The 19944-nt window shown below is 29.3% G+C and overlaps 1 protein-coding gene across 1 annotated transcript in view; it reads right to left on the reverse strand.

Annotated features, from left to right (window-relative positions):
* Nucleotides 1-19944, reverse strand: part of LOC129963631 (O-acyltransferase like protein-like) — a 69604-nt gene that overhangs the window by 874 nt on the left and 48786 nt on the right. The window contains exons 12-14 of the mRNA XM_056078114.1: nt 19442-19562; nt 9767-9953; nt 1548-1690 (exon numbers count right to left, since the gene is read on the reverse strand). Of these exons, the coding sequence (XP_055934089.1) occupies nt 1548-1690; nt 9767-9953; nt 19442-19562 (451 nt within the window). The remainder of the gene's footprint in view (nt 1-1547; nt 1691-9766; nt 9954-19441; nt 19563-19944) is intronic.

The following is a 19944-nucleotide window of genomic DNA, read 5'->3' on the forward strand; positions in this document are numbered from 1 at the left end:
GACAGCAATAAAATTTTACAAGAATTAAAGACGGTTTTTTGTTTCCTATTTTAATCAACAATTATTGCTGAATGAAATAACCTTTTGACAAATTTAATTAGATTTATGATAATTTTAATGTTTGGTCATTTTTAATTACATGTATTTAAATATGATAATTAATATCAATGGGTCAAAAAGCACTAAATTTAAAATAAAAACATGTTTGCTTTCAAAATGTTAGAGGGTTAAAACAGTCTTCTGTACCAGATAAATGCACTTATCAAATGATTCATATTCAATAATATAACATGATGCTTAGCTCATAGTTTAGCAAAAATTATGATTTGATCTCCTCTGAGTCACAAAGTCTGTAATATTGCATATATCAAACTTATTCAAAACTATGGATAAGGTCATGCAATATTTGTAATCCAAGCCAACTATATATTTAATATCATCTATTATTTTTAGAAATCAAGTAATATATTTTTAGCGATAACACTTTCTAATCTTTATTTGTGCGAACTTGTGTAACAAAAAATACAGAAAAATTAGGTTTGAAGAGCTTAAGTATATTCTTCCTGAATATTTTATCCTTATTTGCATCCAAATGAGCTTAGATTATTTTAAAGATATTGGTGAGAATTAAAACACATCCAATAATCAAGTTCATGAATGAATAAATTATCCAGACATTTCTAATCTTTCATTTGCGTTAAATTGATCGTAATCAAATTGACTTTTCCATAATCTGAATCGTCTTCCCGAAGAGGGGAGAGGGGGGAATGGTAATTAAAGATCCCTATTGCAATCTTGTAGTGGCAGCTGATAGAAAATATTTGAACGCTTATTTTAACTTCTTGAAGACAAATATAACGAAATCAGCATTATTATACTACATCTGCCAATTCTTTACAGTATACTTTGATTTTGAATTCAAAAGAAATGCATAAACAAGAACTCTATGCTATATAAAAAAACATTTAATAAGAATATTTTATTTTTATTGAAATTTCCTGAACGTTTAAAGTCTTAATCTTTTAAAACCAAATAGATTAGAGGGATGCATATTATTATGCGACGGTTACAATTTACCTATGATATGCTACTGCATCTGAGGTCAAAAGAATGCTCTAGAACGGAAACACATTTAATAAAAATGCATCTATCGTAATAAAGGTCCTTCAGTTAGGATCAAAAACAATCAAATTAATTTGCATTCTTGACAATAAAAAAGAACTCATCCGAAAGTGTTTGATGTCCACGGATCTATAACCGTCTTACCTTTAACCTCTCTCGAAATATCACTGATTTTCCGCTATCGTTTCAATCGGATGAAAAAAACGCGCCGACGTCATCAGCATATGTGCATTGAATGTGACCTTCCTAGATTACCATCGCCTGAAACTATGTTTAATAGACAACCGTTTACATATTCAAACTTCAGCAGAGGTAAATGTCGTTTGACAATTAGAGGATGGTCAAAGCACGTGAGGCAGTTGTAGCGGAAAGAATAAAAGTGAGAGGCTGTATAAGGAAAAAGGGGCTGCATATACTATTCTTACCTGGTTGTAGTGACCCATAAACATTCTTTCTCGCTGTACCCCTCCCTGGTAGTACATGAGAGGGATGTGCAGCATGTAGGCCAGGTAGCATAGGCGTTCCAAGGGGATGAACACTTTCCATGTGAATAAGCTATTGATTATTCCTATAAGGAGATCCAACATTGAAACAGATGAAGTTAAAAAGAAATTAAACTGTTAAGGGGGAAATAATTAGGCTTTCTTAATCATTAATAATTAGAACAATAAAACAGGAACAAAAATTCCTCTCATTTTAGGAATTATAAATATGTCTTGTGCTTTTAAAAAAACTATCGTGAATTACGTGTAATGTAATAATTACATTGAACGTGTAATGTTTAGATGTAAAAATGTTAATGTCATGAATCATAAAGGATATACTTGGCTTTATTTTAGTCATCTATTAATTTTGTATTTTTAAGAATTTGAATCGAAAAAAAAAATTAAGTGAACTTATAAAATTGTCTTTTTATATTTCAAGTAAATTTTTCCAGAATATTATAATTAATTTACTTTATATTATTCCTAAATTAATAACATTTTATTATTTTATTTTATTTCATTTATTAATTTTTTTATTAATATTATTTATTTAATTTTATTTATTTTTATATTATTTTTAAATTAATAACATCATTTTATTATTTGATATACTTTTAACTTACAAGCAGCACTGCCTTTGTGTCAGAATTTAGAGAAACAAAGTATCTCGGTTTTGAGACTTCATTCTATTTTGTATCCATTATTTTTGTATCCTGTTGCACATTAAATCTATCATGAGTGAAACTTACCTCTAGGGGGTTGGGGTGCGGGGTATGCAAATTCAAAAATGAGGTATCACCTCAGATGTCATTGCTATCTAGATTTAGTTCACAATTATGAGGTTCACCCATAAATAAGTCTTGTATAAATATTAATTTATTTTAACTAAGAAAAAAATTTTTATTTATTAATCGTAAGAATTCGTTATCACGACACTTTTAATTTGAATTTGAGAAAAAGCTTCTCAATTTGAGACTTTTATTCTAAGAAATTCATCTTAAATACTATTTTCAATAGATAAAGAATTTACTGATTATTTTTTTATCTTTATCTTCTTTATTTTTTTATTCTTAATTATCTTTATCTTCTATAATCTTTATTACGATGTTTTGTAACTATATATAGTTTGATATATTTATTTATTACCATTATAACAAATACTTATAGACTTATAAATTAATTATGATATACATTTCAACACCTTTATAATTACAAAAATCGATTTTTAAAATCCTAGGGAAGAAACGGCTATATATATATAAATTAAATGAGACAATCTGTTTATGAATTCATATCATCGACTAAATTTATTGGTTAACAAATAAGTAATTTCGTGGTTATTGTAATAATGAAAAGTTTACAAAGTATAGAATAAAAACTTGCCATTCAAATAGCTTTTCCGTCATATTTTGGATTAATAATTCTTTTAAAATTTTAGAATTATGTAATTGTTTTTGGTTAATAGTTTTATTTGAAGGAAAAAAATCCTCAAACTATTTGATTACTTACAGATAATATGATTACAGTTTAACGAAATATTTATATTGCAACCGATTTCATTCAATGAAAACAAAGGATATTTTCTAAGCATCATAAGATGAGTAATTTCCTAACATATATAATGCTCACAGAGTTGTAATAACATTTTATTTTTATTAAAATTATTTTATTTTTCTTTAAAAACTCTTTTTATATTTGCATCCTCTGCTTAAAATGCAAATTTCACGTATGATAATCAGCAATGTGTGTCGAATTGAATGCAAATTTATGAGCATGAGACAGAATTCTTATTAACGCGCAGATATGAATCACAATTTTAGTAACAACCTTAATAAAATTTTACAATTTCAAAACGTTTCATAATTTGATTTATTGCAATTTCATGTTTGTCATGTTTTCTTAAACGCTATTTGCCTTACAAAGATAAGACTTCGTTTGTTTTGATAGTTTAAGCAAACTATATATAAAATTTTCCTTGATCTTTATACAAAAATTGCAGATTTCTATCAGATTTGTAACGATACCAGAAAGCTTATCTGTCTAGCTCTCTAAAGTAAAGATACACACGATAGTTATAAAACGGAAAGAATTAGATGTATAAAATTCTATACACAAAAATAGAATTTTTAAGCTCAGATTCGTATCAAATATTATATGAAATCTGTCAAAGAGTTGATCATCTGTTGGTTTGTCCTTTAAAATGCACATAAAGGTGATAAATCAAAGACGCAACGATTTAAATAAGTGATGTTGTATGTCACCTTTTACAATTCGCGTGTTAAATCTGTAATGGTCACAAAGTCCTCCATGTCGAGAGTAATACATTTGGGGGTACTGGATCAGGGGTGATCGTTCTCTGATTCAGGTCTGAATTACGATCTGTGGTTGAGTGAATAAAATGCGTGAATGAAGTCCGCCCCGTAAAAAGGGTTGTGACGTGTGTGCAGCTAAGTCGTACTCTTGGCCCTTGATGGCGCTACTGAAAAAACAAGAGGCGCTCCCCCTCAGGCTTAAATCGGCTGTCTTCGAACAGCGGGCTTGCCCATGGCAAGTGCCATAAGAAACAACAACAACAACTAAAATTGTAATTCTGTGCTCAATTTAGGATTCTATCATCGGTCAAGATATCCAAAAAAAGGTATATTCGGCTGCTATTAGAGATAGCGCCTTTATTAATGGATATGCGAGAAAGTTTCATACAGGCCTCTCCCGCTAATTAAATTTATTTTTTAATCAAAATATTAATTGAAATTCAAAATGCGATCTGCATGATGGGGGAAAAATTACTTTTCCTTGTTCGGAGGCATCTACTCTTAAAATTAATGAGCAGAATGAAAACAAACGTCATATGGAGACAATAGAAAGAATGAAGCAAGGAATTCTGCAAAAAACATATTCGTAACAAAAATCATTCACCAATAAAAAAGATTTCTTCATGATAGCTATGAAAACATTGAAATCAATAATTACAATAGCCGCTCAGAAAATGAATTATGCAAAATTTTATTAAAGGTCCAGTGATAAAAATTGCACTAGTAGAATATAATGAGGTATGTAATTCAAAGAAAATAATCTTTTGTTAATGGGCATTAAATACAAAATTTAAGTGGAACATTTCCAATGTATTTATTAATTTTCAACATATAAAAGATATTGGATCTACGACTTTTAATACTTTTTCACTTTCTCGTATACGTAATATAGAGAAAGTGAAAGTAATCGTCAAAAAATTTGAACTCGAGATTTCGATGAATCTCTGCATTTTAGACCTTCCAGAGATCGAAAAAAATATTTTTGGAAAATGTCCGTCTGTCCGTGACAAAGATTACTCAAAAACGATTTGACATCGATGTTGAAATTTGGCATCTGGTCTTTAAAATAAATTTTCAGATTTCCATGAAGTTTTGGGTATTGAAGTTACAAAAACTAAGGAAGCTAGATAAATGAAATTCGGTACACAGATTTAATATCTATAGTGTAGACACCTGTCAATTTTTGATTCAAATCCAACAACGGGTTGACTGTCTGTCGATCTTTACTTTCAGAAACATGCAAACGCGATAACTCAAAAATGCACTGATTTAAATCAATCAATTTTGGTATAGGATTTTGCGCTTACAAGTACAGTTATATGTCAAATTTTTGTGTCGGTTGGGAAGAACGCGTTTGAAACCCAGATTCGACTTTTTGATATTTTTGACAGCATGTCAGGGATTAATTGCCAAATAACTTGCCAAGGGTGACACGATTGTAAAATGCTAAGATGTTAGATTCATGTCAAAAGTTAATATTTCGCAACTATTGTACGCCAATCCCATGTAAGGCATTCTCTGACATGACAAGTTTATTAGAAAGTACGCGTGTAAGTTTTGTTGAGACCACTCCCGATGGTTTTGTTATCTTATCTTTTGTTAGTTCAATGTCCGTGTCTTCCACAAACTGTATATAAAAAAATGGTTTTATAGCTATCATCAATTTATCACCGAATAGACAGATATTTAGTAGTATCTTTGTTGTATAGACGCTCTGTCCGTTGATAGCTGCAATAGTGTGATAGAAGTGATTTCATTACTGAAGACCATAGATTCGAAACTCCCGTTACCGAAGATTTCCCTTTATATGAGCTTTAAATTATACCAGTTATATCCTCCTTCTCTATACAAATGCACACATTTTGGTATGTTTTTGAATTGTGGAAAAATATATGTGACCTCATGCAACCAACTTCTTTGTGATCTGACCTCATTTCACAATGATGAGGCCCATCCAAAGAAAAAAGTGTCGAAGTTTCTAAACTGAGGCAAAATGTCTCAAATCAAAGGAATTAAAGCAAAGCGCTGTCTTTATTAATTGATTTAATATTTAATTTAAATATTCGGCAAGTGTTTTAATACAATAAAAGATTTTGATCTCACCATTTCCTAAGTTTGCATGCTAATAGATATTCTAAGAAATTTTCACATAAATGTGCATAAACTTTAAATTAATTCAGTTTTGTATTTTTTTCTTCCTTTAAATTCAGGCTGAAGATATCTTTTTTCCCTTCGCACGAATACTCAACTCAAAAGTAACAATTTAAATTAATTTAAAACAAATAGTGATCCCCTAACAGAAGAAAGAGCAATGCCAATTGCAAAATAAAAATACTGCCGAGGAAAATATTTGGAGACATCTCCATCTGAAGGAAGAATACCACGAATCAACATAAATTAAAACTATAAAAACTTCACACCTCAGTTTATTTCCTTTACTACAATCCAGTATAAATGAAATGTAAATAAAACATGAAGGTTACAATCCCATAACTAAATTTCACTAATGTTGCGCTTTATTCGTATACCGACAAATCAATCACTTCAAACATAAATAAAACCTGTTTTGAGTTGCTCGATGCCAAAACAGAATTTGTAATTTTGCAGTCGATAATGATGCCTGGCCGAATGGCCTGGAATATTTTTAACTCCATCCAGTGTTACAGACGGCAGTGAACAATTATATATACTAATAAGTTTATATAATTAAGTTTTTTTTATACATTGTCAATTCTTGAATCTCTTTGAGCAAATGTTTCCAATAACTGAATCAATGTCAAATACACTTCTCATCTTTGCTTACAAATATGCCACACAGTTTTACAGATAAAATTCGATATACTAATTGAGCACATTATTTCTGTTAGGCCACTTTCTGTTTAAAAGTTTTGCGAATAAATTCGGGACAAAAATAAAAGCAAATCCTAATTAATCAAAATGGTGGAATTTCTACTAATAAAATAAAACAAAACATGATAATAAAACACAGAATTAAATAGTATTGGAGTTAACTTTTTGAAAAGTTTAGGAAAACATTTAATATATTTCACAGAATAAAATGCATTTAGCAAACATAATTTTTCATTCTGCTCATAAACACAGACTGCCTCAACCTAATTTTTCATTGCAAAACGTAAAGTTAGTAGTTTCTCGCAAAACATTTTATTATATACCCATTAAATGAAGTGATAAAAAAACAAGGCAGGATTAAAATTTAAAATTATGTTACTGGTTCGAAAACATCAGAATTCTGTGCACGTAAAGAAGTTAAAAAAAATTTATCACCTGTTTTTCGTTTTACTACGTGAATTGCAAAACCTTGGGCAGCACTGTTAAATTTTTATCTCAGTCTATATTTAGTAGTTTATTTTTTTAACATTCAAATGCTTCTGCTTCGGGCTTTCGAAAACTTTTTTTTTAAAAAAATGCAAAAAGAAAAAGAAATGTAGGGCAGCAAGTCAAAATTATGCAATCACTTGCTTGATAAATCTTTTTTTTTTTTTTTTTTTTTTGTAGATAAGAAAAAATTAAAACGAGGAATATATATCTATATAAAAAAAAACATTCAAATGAAAAAAATTAATTTACAAAAATTGAAATTTAGATTAATTGAAGTCTCAAAATGTTATTTAGATTATTAAATGCCTATTCAGATTTTTGCAGATTTCTTAATATCCAAAATAATTCTGTGAGCATTAATTGCTTAATAAGATTATACTCTTTATTTTATTACATAAACTATTGTAATTTATTTGCAATGACTCCCGCAGTTAATAATTGGCTGTATTTTTAAAAACAAATAAACGGCAAAAAAAATTTCAAAATCACTTATCACTTGTATCAGATGTTATCTCTTATCACTTCACTCTTTTCAGATTTAAAATATATATTAACAGCCATCGGTAATTGACTGTTAGCTCATCATATTAAAGGCAAATAAGTAGTGAAAATCAAAACTAAATATATCGTTCAACTTTAATTAATTGACTTTTATAACAGCAAATGAAAATTCAGAAACATTTACTTTCACAATAAATATAGAACATTCTGATTGGGTAGCTATGCCTGTAAAGTGGCGAAATTAATTGGCTGATAAAATTAGCAAAATTAGCAATTGTTGAGACTAGGTACTGCCTCAAGGTTCTTTCTGCAATATTTTTCAGAAACGAAAAAGGAAAGAATTTTATTTAATATTTTTGTGTCAATAAATGAATTGCCGAAAAAATTACAATGTTGAATTTTTATATTTCTCGGTCATGTTAGACATATTTAGTAAAATATTCTTCAAGTCCAAAAACTTTAAACAAAAAGAACTTTCCGTCCTTCTGCTATTCTGTTGCTGCTTCTGCATCATAAACTACCTGTTTTATGATGCTTTAAATTTCATTATTTAAGTCAATTAATCACTGTCTTATGGAGGACTATCTGTTAATTGGCAGATCTTCTTCGATGAGATTATTGATATGGTCCAAAATCATTTAAAACAGTGATTTTAAAAGCTCAATAATTTGGTTTGTTTTAGTCACAAAAGAACGAAATATTTTTTTGTTTAAAACATTGGTAAACTAAAGAATGTTGAAATTTCAAGAATATTTCAATAAGTAGACTAAAATAATTCTATATAAGTCTGAATAATGAAATAACAGATGTTCAGAACAATATTTCTCATATTTTTCAAAAATTTAAATGAAAGTTTGGAAAACCTGTAATTTTATGGCTATTAAAGATCTTAAGAATGCAATCATTATAGTGTATTTGCTTCTTATAATTTCGGAAAGGAAAGTAATACAACTAACCTATTTTCAAATATGCAACTTTCTTCGCCATAACCATCAGATCAGATAGCTTGTTAATCATTTTTTTTTTTGCTCAAATTTTAAAATATTTTGAAATTTTACGGGATTTCGTTGCATTTTGATCGCTTCTTTTTTAATATTTCTCTTTATTTATTTGAAAAGAATTTATCAATAACTACCTGACTAACCTGATCACCTTGTTCTCCCAAATTATTAGCTATAAATATTTAGTTACATCAATCTACCCTTCTATCAGTTCTAGCAGCCATTGGCGACCAACTAGTTCGCTTAGTATTGATAATGTTTAATCTGAAAAAACCGTCATATACTTACCATGATGTTCATGATTTCTTCGCCATAGCATTTTTAGCATCCGACTGCGACAAAATTTTAAGTCATTTTATACGTATTCTGTTCAATTAATGCACATACTATGTTTGTTCTTTCTAACAATGTGGAGTTCAATAATATCATAGCGCCCTTAAAATTTTTTAAGTATCTGGATACTTTTCTTTTCAAAATATACTTTGTCTTTTTCAGTAACATCTTTCCTTATTCTTTTTTTTCATGTAAATTGAAAAATAATAAGCGCAATCATTCTTTATTACCCTTCAACAATGGAAAAAAAATCAAATATTTGGCGAAACAATGAAAACTTTTCATTGTAATAATAAAATCTGCAGTTGAACATTATACAAAAATGATGTCTTGAAAAAAGTGCCAAAAAAGTACAGTAATTTTACATAATAACTAAATTATAACTATTTATATCACTAAAAAGGCAATTTATAAAATTTTCAAAAATCAGTTTTATACTAAAATATTTTTGGGACTTACTGCAGAAAAAAGCCAAAATCTCATTTAATTTTTAATTAAATAAAATTTTAATTAAGGCTTTCAGAAAAATCGGCCTGAAGTACGCTTTCTCATCTTCCAGAGTAGATTTGAGTTAAATATGATATCTTTAAGTGAAACAGCTTATCCCAATCGAAAAGTACATATTCTCCATCATTATTAGTAGAGAAAGGGATTCTAAAATCGAAACACATACCTCCTTGACCAGCACAGCATGCGTATATCATCCAAGCTAAGGCTATAGCCCAAGCTTGTCTATGAACCGCTGCGTAAAAGATAGCCAATCCTCGGTGCATCGCTTGTCCGTCTCGATAGCTATGCAGCCCAAATATAATAGACGAAAGAGTCACTATACATATTATCCAAAAGGGAACTACGATGCGCTGAGAAATAAAAGAAAAAATCATATTAAAAATACATCCATCATTTTGGTGCACCAACTAGTTCAATTAAATTGTACTTTGACTTGGGAAAAATGCAAAGTAGCAATTTTATTGGTTTAAATTTTTGAATTTTCTATCCATTGTTTGTATCCACATATGTTATTGGATAAGAAAGAGAGGAAGTGGGAGTTAAAACTCCGGCATTTCGAGTTTAAATAAAAAGCTACTAATATGAGAGGAAATGTTTAAGCTAAAATATTTTTTTAATTAAAAATACCTACAAAATGACATACAATTAGTTAAATCAGAAATAAATTTTTTTTAAAAATAAATGTGGAAAAAAAAATTTTTTTTTTTGTATTCTTGCAATTTTTTTTATATAATTTCACTTAAATAAGTGTTATAAGAAGAAAGATTGTGCTAAAATTTCCCTATCTGTATTTGCATTATTTTTTAAAGAATTCTACTTTGTTGCAAAAACAAAAAAATGCTAACTACTTTGCTACCTACCTTTTCCTCCTTGAAGTTCTAAAAAAAATCGTGTATGTGTATGTATATATATATATATATATATATATATATATATATATATATATATATAAACTGATTTTCGAAAAAAACTGGTAGCTTCCGTTTCCATAACGATCATCGGAAATGAATACAGTATGATATTTCAGACAAAATATTAACTTTAATTTAACCTTCATTGACGAGTACAAGCTTAGAAATCTGTTTTGAATAGCCAACTAAATAATTTAAACCAATAAAACTGCTGTGACGTATTTTTCTCAAATTTTGATATACATTCCATAGCAATTTGATCAGACGAAGTATTTAAATCCATTTGATGGCTGGGTATTAATCAATGACTATTCTATTCTTACGCTTTCATGCATATCAAACTGGAATTAAAGCAGCATTATTACTATTATCTAATATAATTCATATTAAAAGATAGTTATTCAAAACTGAATAGCAATCATAGAAATTTATTTATAAATTTATTTTTGTAGCACTATATATCTTTATTTTAGTTCGCTCCTTTTATGAAAAAGATACGATAATAATTGCTCTCATTTCTTTTAGTATTTTACTTTTGTTATTTCTTATCCCTCCCCCCTTTGGATTGAACACCAATTCAAGCCAAGTCCAAGAGATCGAATCGCATGATAAGATTGTAAATTGACTCCCCCTCATTCACCAGCTGTCTCACAGAGGTGCCAATACATTCAGTGATATGAGGGGGAGAAGCGTCGGTCGAGCAGTGGCAAGGGAGTATACATCTTTTGGCCTCTGATGACCAGACTTTAGCCTAGACAAGAGCTTTTGAACACTCCTTGGACTGGTGCACGCCAAGGACAAGCCTGGATACCTACCGGCATACCAGTCATGCTCTGGGGGAATCCTCCATTTCATCTTAGATCTTAGTTTAAACAAGGCGTGGATCTCTGGTGTCTGCAATCTAGAAGATAGGGGGGGAAGAATTAGGCTTCCTTCCTTAGCCAGAGCATCTGCAATTTCATTTCCGTGGATGCACGCATGGGAAGGGATCCACTGTATTCTCACTGACCCGGTCCTTGTGAATGTAGTTAATTTGGAGACAATGCTTTGTCCCAATTTGTCAAGAATGTGTGGCCAGTCCTTTAAATATTGTATTGAGGTCTTGCTGTCTGTGAGGATCCAAATTTGGGAATGATCAGTCTCCAAGGCGAGGTCCAAAGCTTTGTTAATAGCAAGAAGTTAAGATCGAAAAGCTGAACTATGGTTTGGGTTTCTAAAACATTGCCCCTATTCCCCTCTATTTGATTTTAAAAATATGCCACCTTCAGTTCTCCCAGACTCCATTTTGCTTCCATCAGTGCAGATTTTCAAGGCTTGATCGGGGGTAACACCAATGACCTCGAGGGCCAGAAACTGGATGTTTTTGTAAGATTAATTTCCAATATTTGTTAAAAACAATATTATCAAACAAAGAAGTTGGTGTCATTTGAGTAGAAGGAGTACATAGCTCAACATTTATATTCACCAAACACCCTGTCTCCTCATCAAACCAAGAGGAGTGTCTTTTTTCAGCCTGTGATTTCTCGACAAGTTCAGTAAGAAATTTGAGATCCTATTATGAGGCGCAAAACTTTTAACCTTGGCCAAGTACTTTACGAAATTTGCCTCTCTTCGCAGAGATAATGGCTGAAGATCGGCTTCGTGTAACACAATTTCATTTAGGCAGCAGTGTCTGAGGCCAGTGACGATTCTGACTGCACTTAGCTGTATTCTCTCTAGTCTTTTTAGGTTAGATGGTATACAGCTACTTGATAAATCTGATATCCGTACTCAAGATTAGACCGGATAAGAGTGATTCTACTTTTATCATTCATATGTCTGCAAATTTCTATCTTTTCCATATGGTTTAAGGTTACTCTTAATTCCTTTCCACACTGAAATTTATCGGAAAATGAGACATGATTCTTTATTCAGCTATTCTGTCCTGGTATTCATTTCTCGTTAATCGCATCTGTCTGTCAGTTGTTTTTGTTTCATGCCTTTTAAATATATTACTTACTTTATTTTTTTCCAAGTATTATAGATTCTTCTAAAGCTTTGAACTAAACAATATTAGATTGCCGATCAGCCTCTCCTTAGAGACATTTGTTGCCTTCATTTTCGAATTCCCGCCTCATTTTATAATTAGTTAAATGTACAAGACAATCTTTATCAATACTTTTATGATCTAAAAGTCCAGAACTGTCTACCTTTGTTCAAGCAAAATTTATGAGAATTGAAGAAAAAAATCAATTGAAATTTAAGAATTCTGTGTCATTTCTCTTTAAGAATTCAGACAAAAAATATATCATATGATGTACATAAAAAATATTCGTACAAAACATATATCATCTAATATATCATACGGAATATTTTATTTAATTAAACAGATGGTTGAATAGTCTTAGGAAAATATCTTTACCACCAACATTTTAATGTCCATATATTCCAAAGAGCTATTGAAGCAAATGAGAATTTTTTATTAATATTGTTACTTATTACAATATTTCTTTAAGTTTTATTTATTTACTGAGCCATATTTAAAAATTTCTAATTTTTAATAATTAATTTTTTTTATAAATTTGACACCTACTTCCTACTTTTTAAATAGCATTTTAATCAAATATGTATCTTTCAAGAGTTTTAAAATTTTACCAATCTTACATTGGCGAATTATTTTTATTCCATTCCTTCCTTTTTTTTAGCCTTGCATTATTTCAACCGTTTACCTCTAAAATAAAATCCGTTTGTGCAAATGTTAAATCGACTGATATTTTCAACACAAAATTTTAAACGAATTAGTAGTGAAGTCTAAAATGTTTTTATCTGCCATCATTCATTACATTTTCTTTTATAATACATTCCTTTTAAAACCATTGGGTATGGTCTCCCCAAAACTTTCTCGCATACTCTCTAATAAACTTGTTGTGCCAAATATCGCCTTACATGGCATTGGCGTACAATAGTTACAAAATTTTAACTTTTCGTGTGTATTTAGCAATTTTACTGAGTCTATCAGGTCATCCTTGGCGAGATATTTGGCGATTAATCCTTTACGTGAGTTAATAGTATCCAAAAATGCAATTTGTGTTTTAGACACGATTTTCCCAACGATTGAAAAAAACGTTTGACACAAAACTGTAGTTGTAGTCACAAAATCTGATACTAAATTAGATATATTTAAATCATTACGTTTTTGAATTAATCATGTTTGCATGTTTCTGAAAGTACAGACCGACAGACGGTCAGCTCATAGTTGGATGAGGCTATAACCATATAGCAACCCGTAGTTGGAATGGTGTCTAAACTATATATGTTAAACCTGTGTACCAAATTTCACCTTTCTAGCTCTCTCCTTTTTGTAATTACCGTGTTAACTTATATTCGAACAGCCTGACAGACGCAGTTCCTATGAACAGAGTTTATTCAAAATTTGATAGAAATTTGCAAATTTTGTATTAAGACTGTGTATCAAATTTCAACTGTCCAGCTCAAAGCGGTTTTGAGTTATTTTTGTCACAGACAGACAGACAAATGGAAATTTTCCAAAAATGTGTTTTTCGAACTCAGAGTGGTCAAAATCTCGAGTTTCTAATTTTTTGACGATTACTATACTTTCACTATGCTGCGTATACGAGAAAATAATAATTAAAAAAAAATCCTTTTCCAACTTAAAACTCATTTGCATTTAATACATTAATTATGAAAAAAAACTGTATTTGAAAATTTCGTACAAAGAAAAAAAACGAGGATTAAAAGTCTTCAAAACATTTTTGAAGGAAACTAAAAAAATTTCTGATCCATCCATTCTTTATTTTCCTACCCCAAATTTAATTTTTTATCTTTTAATTTAATTTAAATATCATTCGCACTTAATTCAGTAGTAATGTTAAAAATATGAGGAATATTTTCAGTACAAAAACAATTCCAAGGCATAATAATTTCCCACTTAAATTGGGAAATTATTATGCCTTGAATTACGTCTTCCCTTGTTATTTATATCACTGAATGACAATCGAATATTTAATATTCCTAACCATCTCAAATTTTTATTATTCTATATGTCAACAAAATTTCATAGATGTAGAAGAAAATTTACTATGCTTAAGGCATGTGATCACATTGATTTTATATAAGGTACAAGGTATTCATAAAATAATTTTCCCTGAATGAATAGGAAAAGTTATTCTTTGGTCATCCTATTTATTAATATCGATAAAATTGTCTTTGCAAATTATAATCATCGAATTTAAACAAAGAATAATTTTATCCCACGTAGTCAAAATTGATGAATTTACGGCTGTTTCTCAGTGGACTTCAATCTCAATTGCTTCTTTTGATGGTTGAATATAATAGCTGAATCTAACAATAAAATTACATTTACATTTCTTTTCCTCTATTGGGTCACTTTCTTTTATATATTAGCTTACATTGTTTTTAATTCAATCATAATTTTTTTTTTCAAAAGTGCATGAACTGTTAACATCTAGTAGATAAATTGAGATCAACTCTTAATCTCATGGGCTCCGGAAAAGGTTTTTAACTTAGAAAAGTTCAATACATTTTCTGGAACTTATCTCATCTCATCTCAATAAAATGAAAGTGGAATGACAGTTATCAAAGAAAAGATCTCCCTCTTATCATTCAAATGATATGCTTGATAAGATATGCCAGAAAACGAGAAAATCTGATAATAAAAAGTTCTACCATCACAAGTCATCCAACTTCGAATTCGAAATTTTTTTATATTTAACATAATGCCATTAAGCAGTGTTATATTTTCAAGACTAAACAGGCATGTAAAATATTAAGATTATGATAAATGATGTAATTAATTACATTTAAAATTAATAACATTGAATCCTTAGTACCCTTAAGGCATCTCGAGTCATGAGTCCTCAGAAAAACATCACGATTTCATGATCCGAGTCGGGAATCAGCTTTAACTCCATAAAATTTCTGACGCTATAGGCAGAACTAATACCAGTGAAGTCCACCATATGATTTTGTAGTCACATGGCATCTTATAGCAAGTAGAATTTAGTCGTATTCTCTTCTTTCCCCCACAGGGATGGCATCCCAAATATGGGACAAAGAAGCATTCAGGATGGTTATTGGTTCTAACGCCCTTCGTGGGTATATTAAGATTTTGGGGGTCGACGTACCTCCACTTCTATAAAGGAAATGTACTTCCTTTGGGAGGGGTTTTTTTAAAAAACCGGTGATGGTCATTGGGATTCAACTTTGACTCCTGCCTCCGTGACAACGGTCTAAACACCACGTAACCGGAAACTCTGGATGCGTGGGCAGGACGATGTTTAATCCGATTTGATTATTATATCATTAAATGTTATATTCTCTTGTTTTCAGCAAAAGAACAGGAAGGAAACCACAATAACATTAAGATTTTTACCTTCTATATGTTTTTATATTTTTCAAAGTATAGAGACAGTATTGTAATCATCGGCGAATTCAAATTCCAAATATTAATAAATCTCCTCGTTTCAGAACTCCAGAAATTTGAAATATATATTTTTGGTGTTATGACTGTCGGTGTATTCGTCTATCTAATTATGAAGACAATAACTCAAAACCATATTTGGGTCAAACGGATGAAATTTGGTATATAACCAAATTTGTAGATTTCTATCAAATTTTGAATGAAATCCATTCAAAGGAAGTCTATGACTCCAATGTCCATGTTCCAGCAAAATCAATAACTGCGAAACTTAGAGAGCTAGACAGATGAAATTCGGTATAAAAGTCTTGCGTTTAAAAAGTATGTTCTTATTAAATTTTGAATCAAATTTGTCAAAGGGTTGATCATCTATCAATCTAAATTTTTTGAATGAACAAATGGAATCTATAATGGGAATGAAGAAAATAAAACGAAGAATAAATAACAATTATCTCCTACTTCCTCCGAGAGTAGGAGATAATTGTCACCTCCTACATCTGGAAGTCGACAATTATCACCCTCTCGTTCACAACATGCAATCTTTCGCAGCTGGAAGATTGCGCCAAGCGTTGTCTTAACCACTTTCTTTTAATAATATCTCGTGTTGTGTGTGTGTGTGTGTATTATCACTGAAAATTACAGCGAAAAGCTCGCTTAAATGCCGGCCTGAGGTATGTAATTTCCTGAGATATTACAAGTCGATAAATTTGAATTGTAATAATCTCAGGAAATTTTACAGATAGAAACATGAAACCTATAGATGAGAAATATATATATATTTAAATTAAATCATAATTAATTTCTAAAATTATATTTTAATTTTACCCATATTAACTTAATTCTAAAATGTTCTTTTATTTCCTGATCCAACTCTATCTTTTTTTATTTAATTAAATCAACACGAGCTCCGTAAAACTGCTGAAACCCGCAATTCCCACACTCTGAGTGAAGTTTAGTTTAGTTTAGTTATATTAACGTGCCGTTTTAAAGCAATACTAGGACTACTTTGAGACGGACTTCTTAATTTTGAACCTCGGTCAGATGATGAGAACGACACCTGAGCTGGCACCCCCTCCTCTCCACACCTCACCAGCGGGAGGAAGTTTGGCCAGGACGGTTTAACGTACACAGACCCGCTTGCACAACTTTTCTTCGGTGGAAGCGGATCTCGAACCTGAAACCTTCCGATACCGAAGCCGAGACCTTACCACCAGGCCACCGCGGCCTTCACTCCGAGTGAAAGGATAAAAATTTGTCAAACTACGCAAATTCTTTTAAAATATACCTATTTTCCTCTTACCTAAATCGACACGTGTAAAGAACTCCCTATCAGAATCTCATGGTATATAATCATCGGGAAAAATATTTCTGTAGCTTTTTTCTCTTTCGCTCTTGTATCATGCTGTAGATTGACGCATCCCGTCACTTCTTGCTTGTTCATAAATTATGGGATAAAATAAAGCGATTCAAAAGTGCTTTGTATATCTCTGGTCACGAAAACTGCTCAAAAATATGTATTTTACATTATATATATACTCGACACCTACAAATATCAGTATTTTATTAGTTGTATCGTATGTCAGTGTCACGCATATGTCCCAAAATAGCTTTAATCTCTAAAGAATCATTTTTTAATAAAGACATAATTTGGTACTAAAAGATGATTCGCTGCTTTTCGTTGTAGAAGGAAAATGTTGGAATAACATCATAATGTTTAAATGTTTTTCGAATTCCATTATTTTAACTAATAACTCTTCATCATAATATGATAAAGAGTCAGCAGATATCGATTTCAAACAAAAGAATGATTCTGCTACTTCCTTTATTGCTGAAATTGCTTCGTTGCTCATTTAAAAATTAGTTTCAAATTAAATATTTGAAATTGGTAATTTATATACATATAAATAAAAAATAATCAGTGTTTTAGATTTGAATGAAAGCTAAAGATGTTTTGTAATGGGGAAATTTACATGCTTCGCTGTAAATTGATGCTAGCATTTTTTAAATAAATTGCAAATTAAAAGTTAACAAATTCATAAGGAAATATATTTCCATGCAGGAAGAGAGTATATCTAAGTAATTTAATGGTTAATTATTCTCAACAATTTTATTAATATACCATTTTTAGATGAAAAGGAAAAGGACTTTTTAATAAACTTCTTATTTTGAACCTTATTCAGAAATTTTCTACGAAATTTAAAAACGTCAGCACTTTTTTCAAATTTCCATGCCACATCAATGGGTGGACATTTGATTTTCGATATTAAATAGGCTTCATATTCTTTGGACATTTTCGGGAAAATCGGGATTTATCTCTGATGCAAAGCTGAAACTTACATTAAACCTTTTATAATGTATAATAACAAAGATATTTATTTGAGAAATCTGCATTTCAAATAACCATCTATTTTTTTATAATTAAGTAAATTTATTCTTCCCAACAAATAAAGATTGATTTTTGATCATAGTTGTAAAATTTATGAAATAAGATTGTTCAAATCAAGATTTAATTAAATAAATAGTATTTTAAACAAAGAAACTATTAAACAAATTATTCATTTTGTGAATTATTACATAATTAATTAGATTACAAACTTAGAAATAAAATAACTTTAGATTATCTAAAAAATTTTTTTGAAATCTGAAGAATTGATATTCCAGTTTTATTATTAAAATAAATTCAATTACAAATAATTTTAAACGTTAAATTTCTTTAACTTACTTTAAACAAACAAAAAAAACAATAATCGTTTTACAACCAAAAAAGAAAACAAATTTTCCTTTAAATGAACGTAAGTTTTTTTTTTTTTTTTCGTTTATTAATTATTTTTAAGCATCTTTTTTACTTATTATAGGTTTGTAAAGACTGATTTTGATTGCAACTCTTATATATATTTTTTTATTATACGTCGTATAAAGTTTTGAATTTCGTCATATTTGTATATTGGAATTTCGATAACAATAAATAATTTTAATAATAATAATAATTTTAGAACTGAATTTTAGATTATTCAATTTATTAAATAAAATGTTAATTCCATGCAGATACAATGCTTAGAAACTTGTATGGAAACTTAATTCCCCGCAGGTTTGTGTAAAATGGATTTCTATATTTTATATTTATAATTATTAATAATAAATTAAAATTTTAAAAATAAAAACTAATTAAAATAATATATAGATATATATATTTAGAATTCTAAATAAAAGGGTTTATTTTCAAAACAATTTGTATTGAAATTCTTATTTTCTATATTATTCATGTAAAGAGCTGAAAATAAGCATACTTAAAATAAAACCCACTGAATTCAGTTCATATCACATTTCCATATAAAGAAATAAACAAAAAATTGTTATAAATATTTGAATGAAAACTAAAACCGTATAACAAATTTCCAATACCTTACTAAAGAAAATACTCATTACAAATAAAAAATACTTGTAAATGCAAATGTAAAAGTTACATCATTGTTCAAAAAAGTTTAATCACCTTGTCAACTTTTCGAATTGGATACTCGGAAATAAAATATGCTAGCAGCATACCAATGCATTGAGGTCCAATATGAGCATAAAATTGAGTATACAGATGCTTCCAAAAATAAATTGAAGTCCTATAATAAAAAAAAAAGTTTATTCAATAAGTAAATATATTAGAGGAAATGACACAAAAGTACTAAAATTTTTATTTCAATTGAATATTCTTGAAAACCATGTCTTTAATTTGAAAATCGTCGTTTTCTTCCTTTGATTGTTAGAAATAGATGAAAAAATATCATTAAAAGTTCTTCATTAAATTATAAATTAAGATATTCTACAAATTATAATTTGAGATTTTATTTTTTTTAAATTGATCCAATTCCTTTTTATTTATTTTTACATAATAAGAGGAATAAAATTTGAAAATAGTTAATCCAAATAAAGTTATAATTTATTCAGTATATTTTCTTAAATTAAATAACATTCTGGGAGTTTGTCATTTTTGTAATTGCTGAT

Source organism: Argiope bruennichi, chromosome 3 (assembly GCF_947563725.1).
Source record: "Argiope bruennichi chromosome 3, qqArgBrue1.1, whole genome shotgun sequence".
Lineage (NCBI taxonomy): Eukaryota > Metazoa > Arthropoda > Arachnida > Araneae > Araneidae > Argiope > Argiope bruennichi.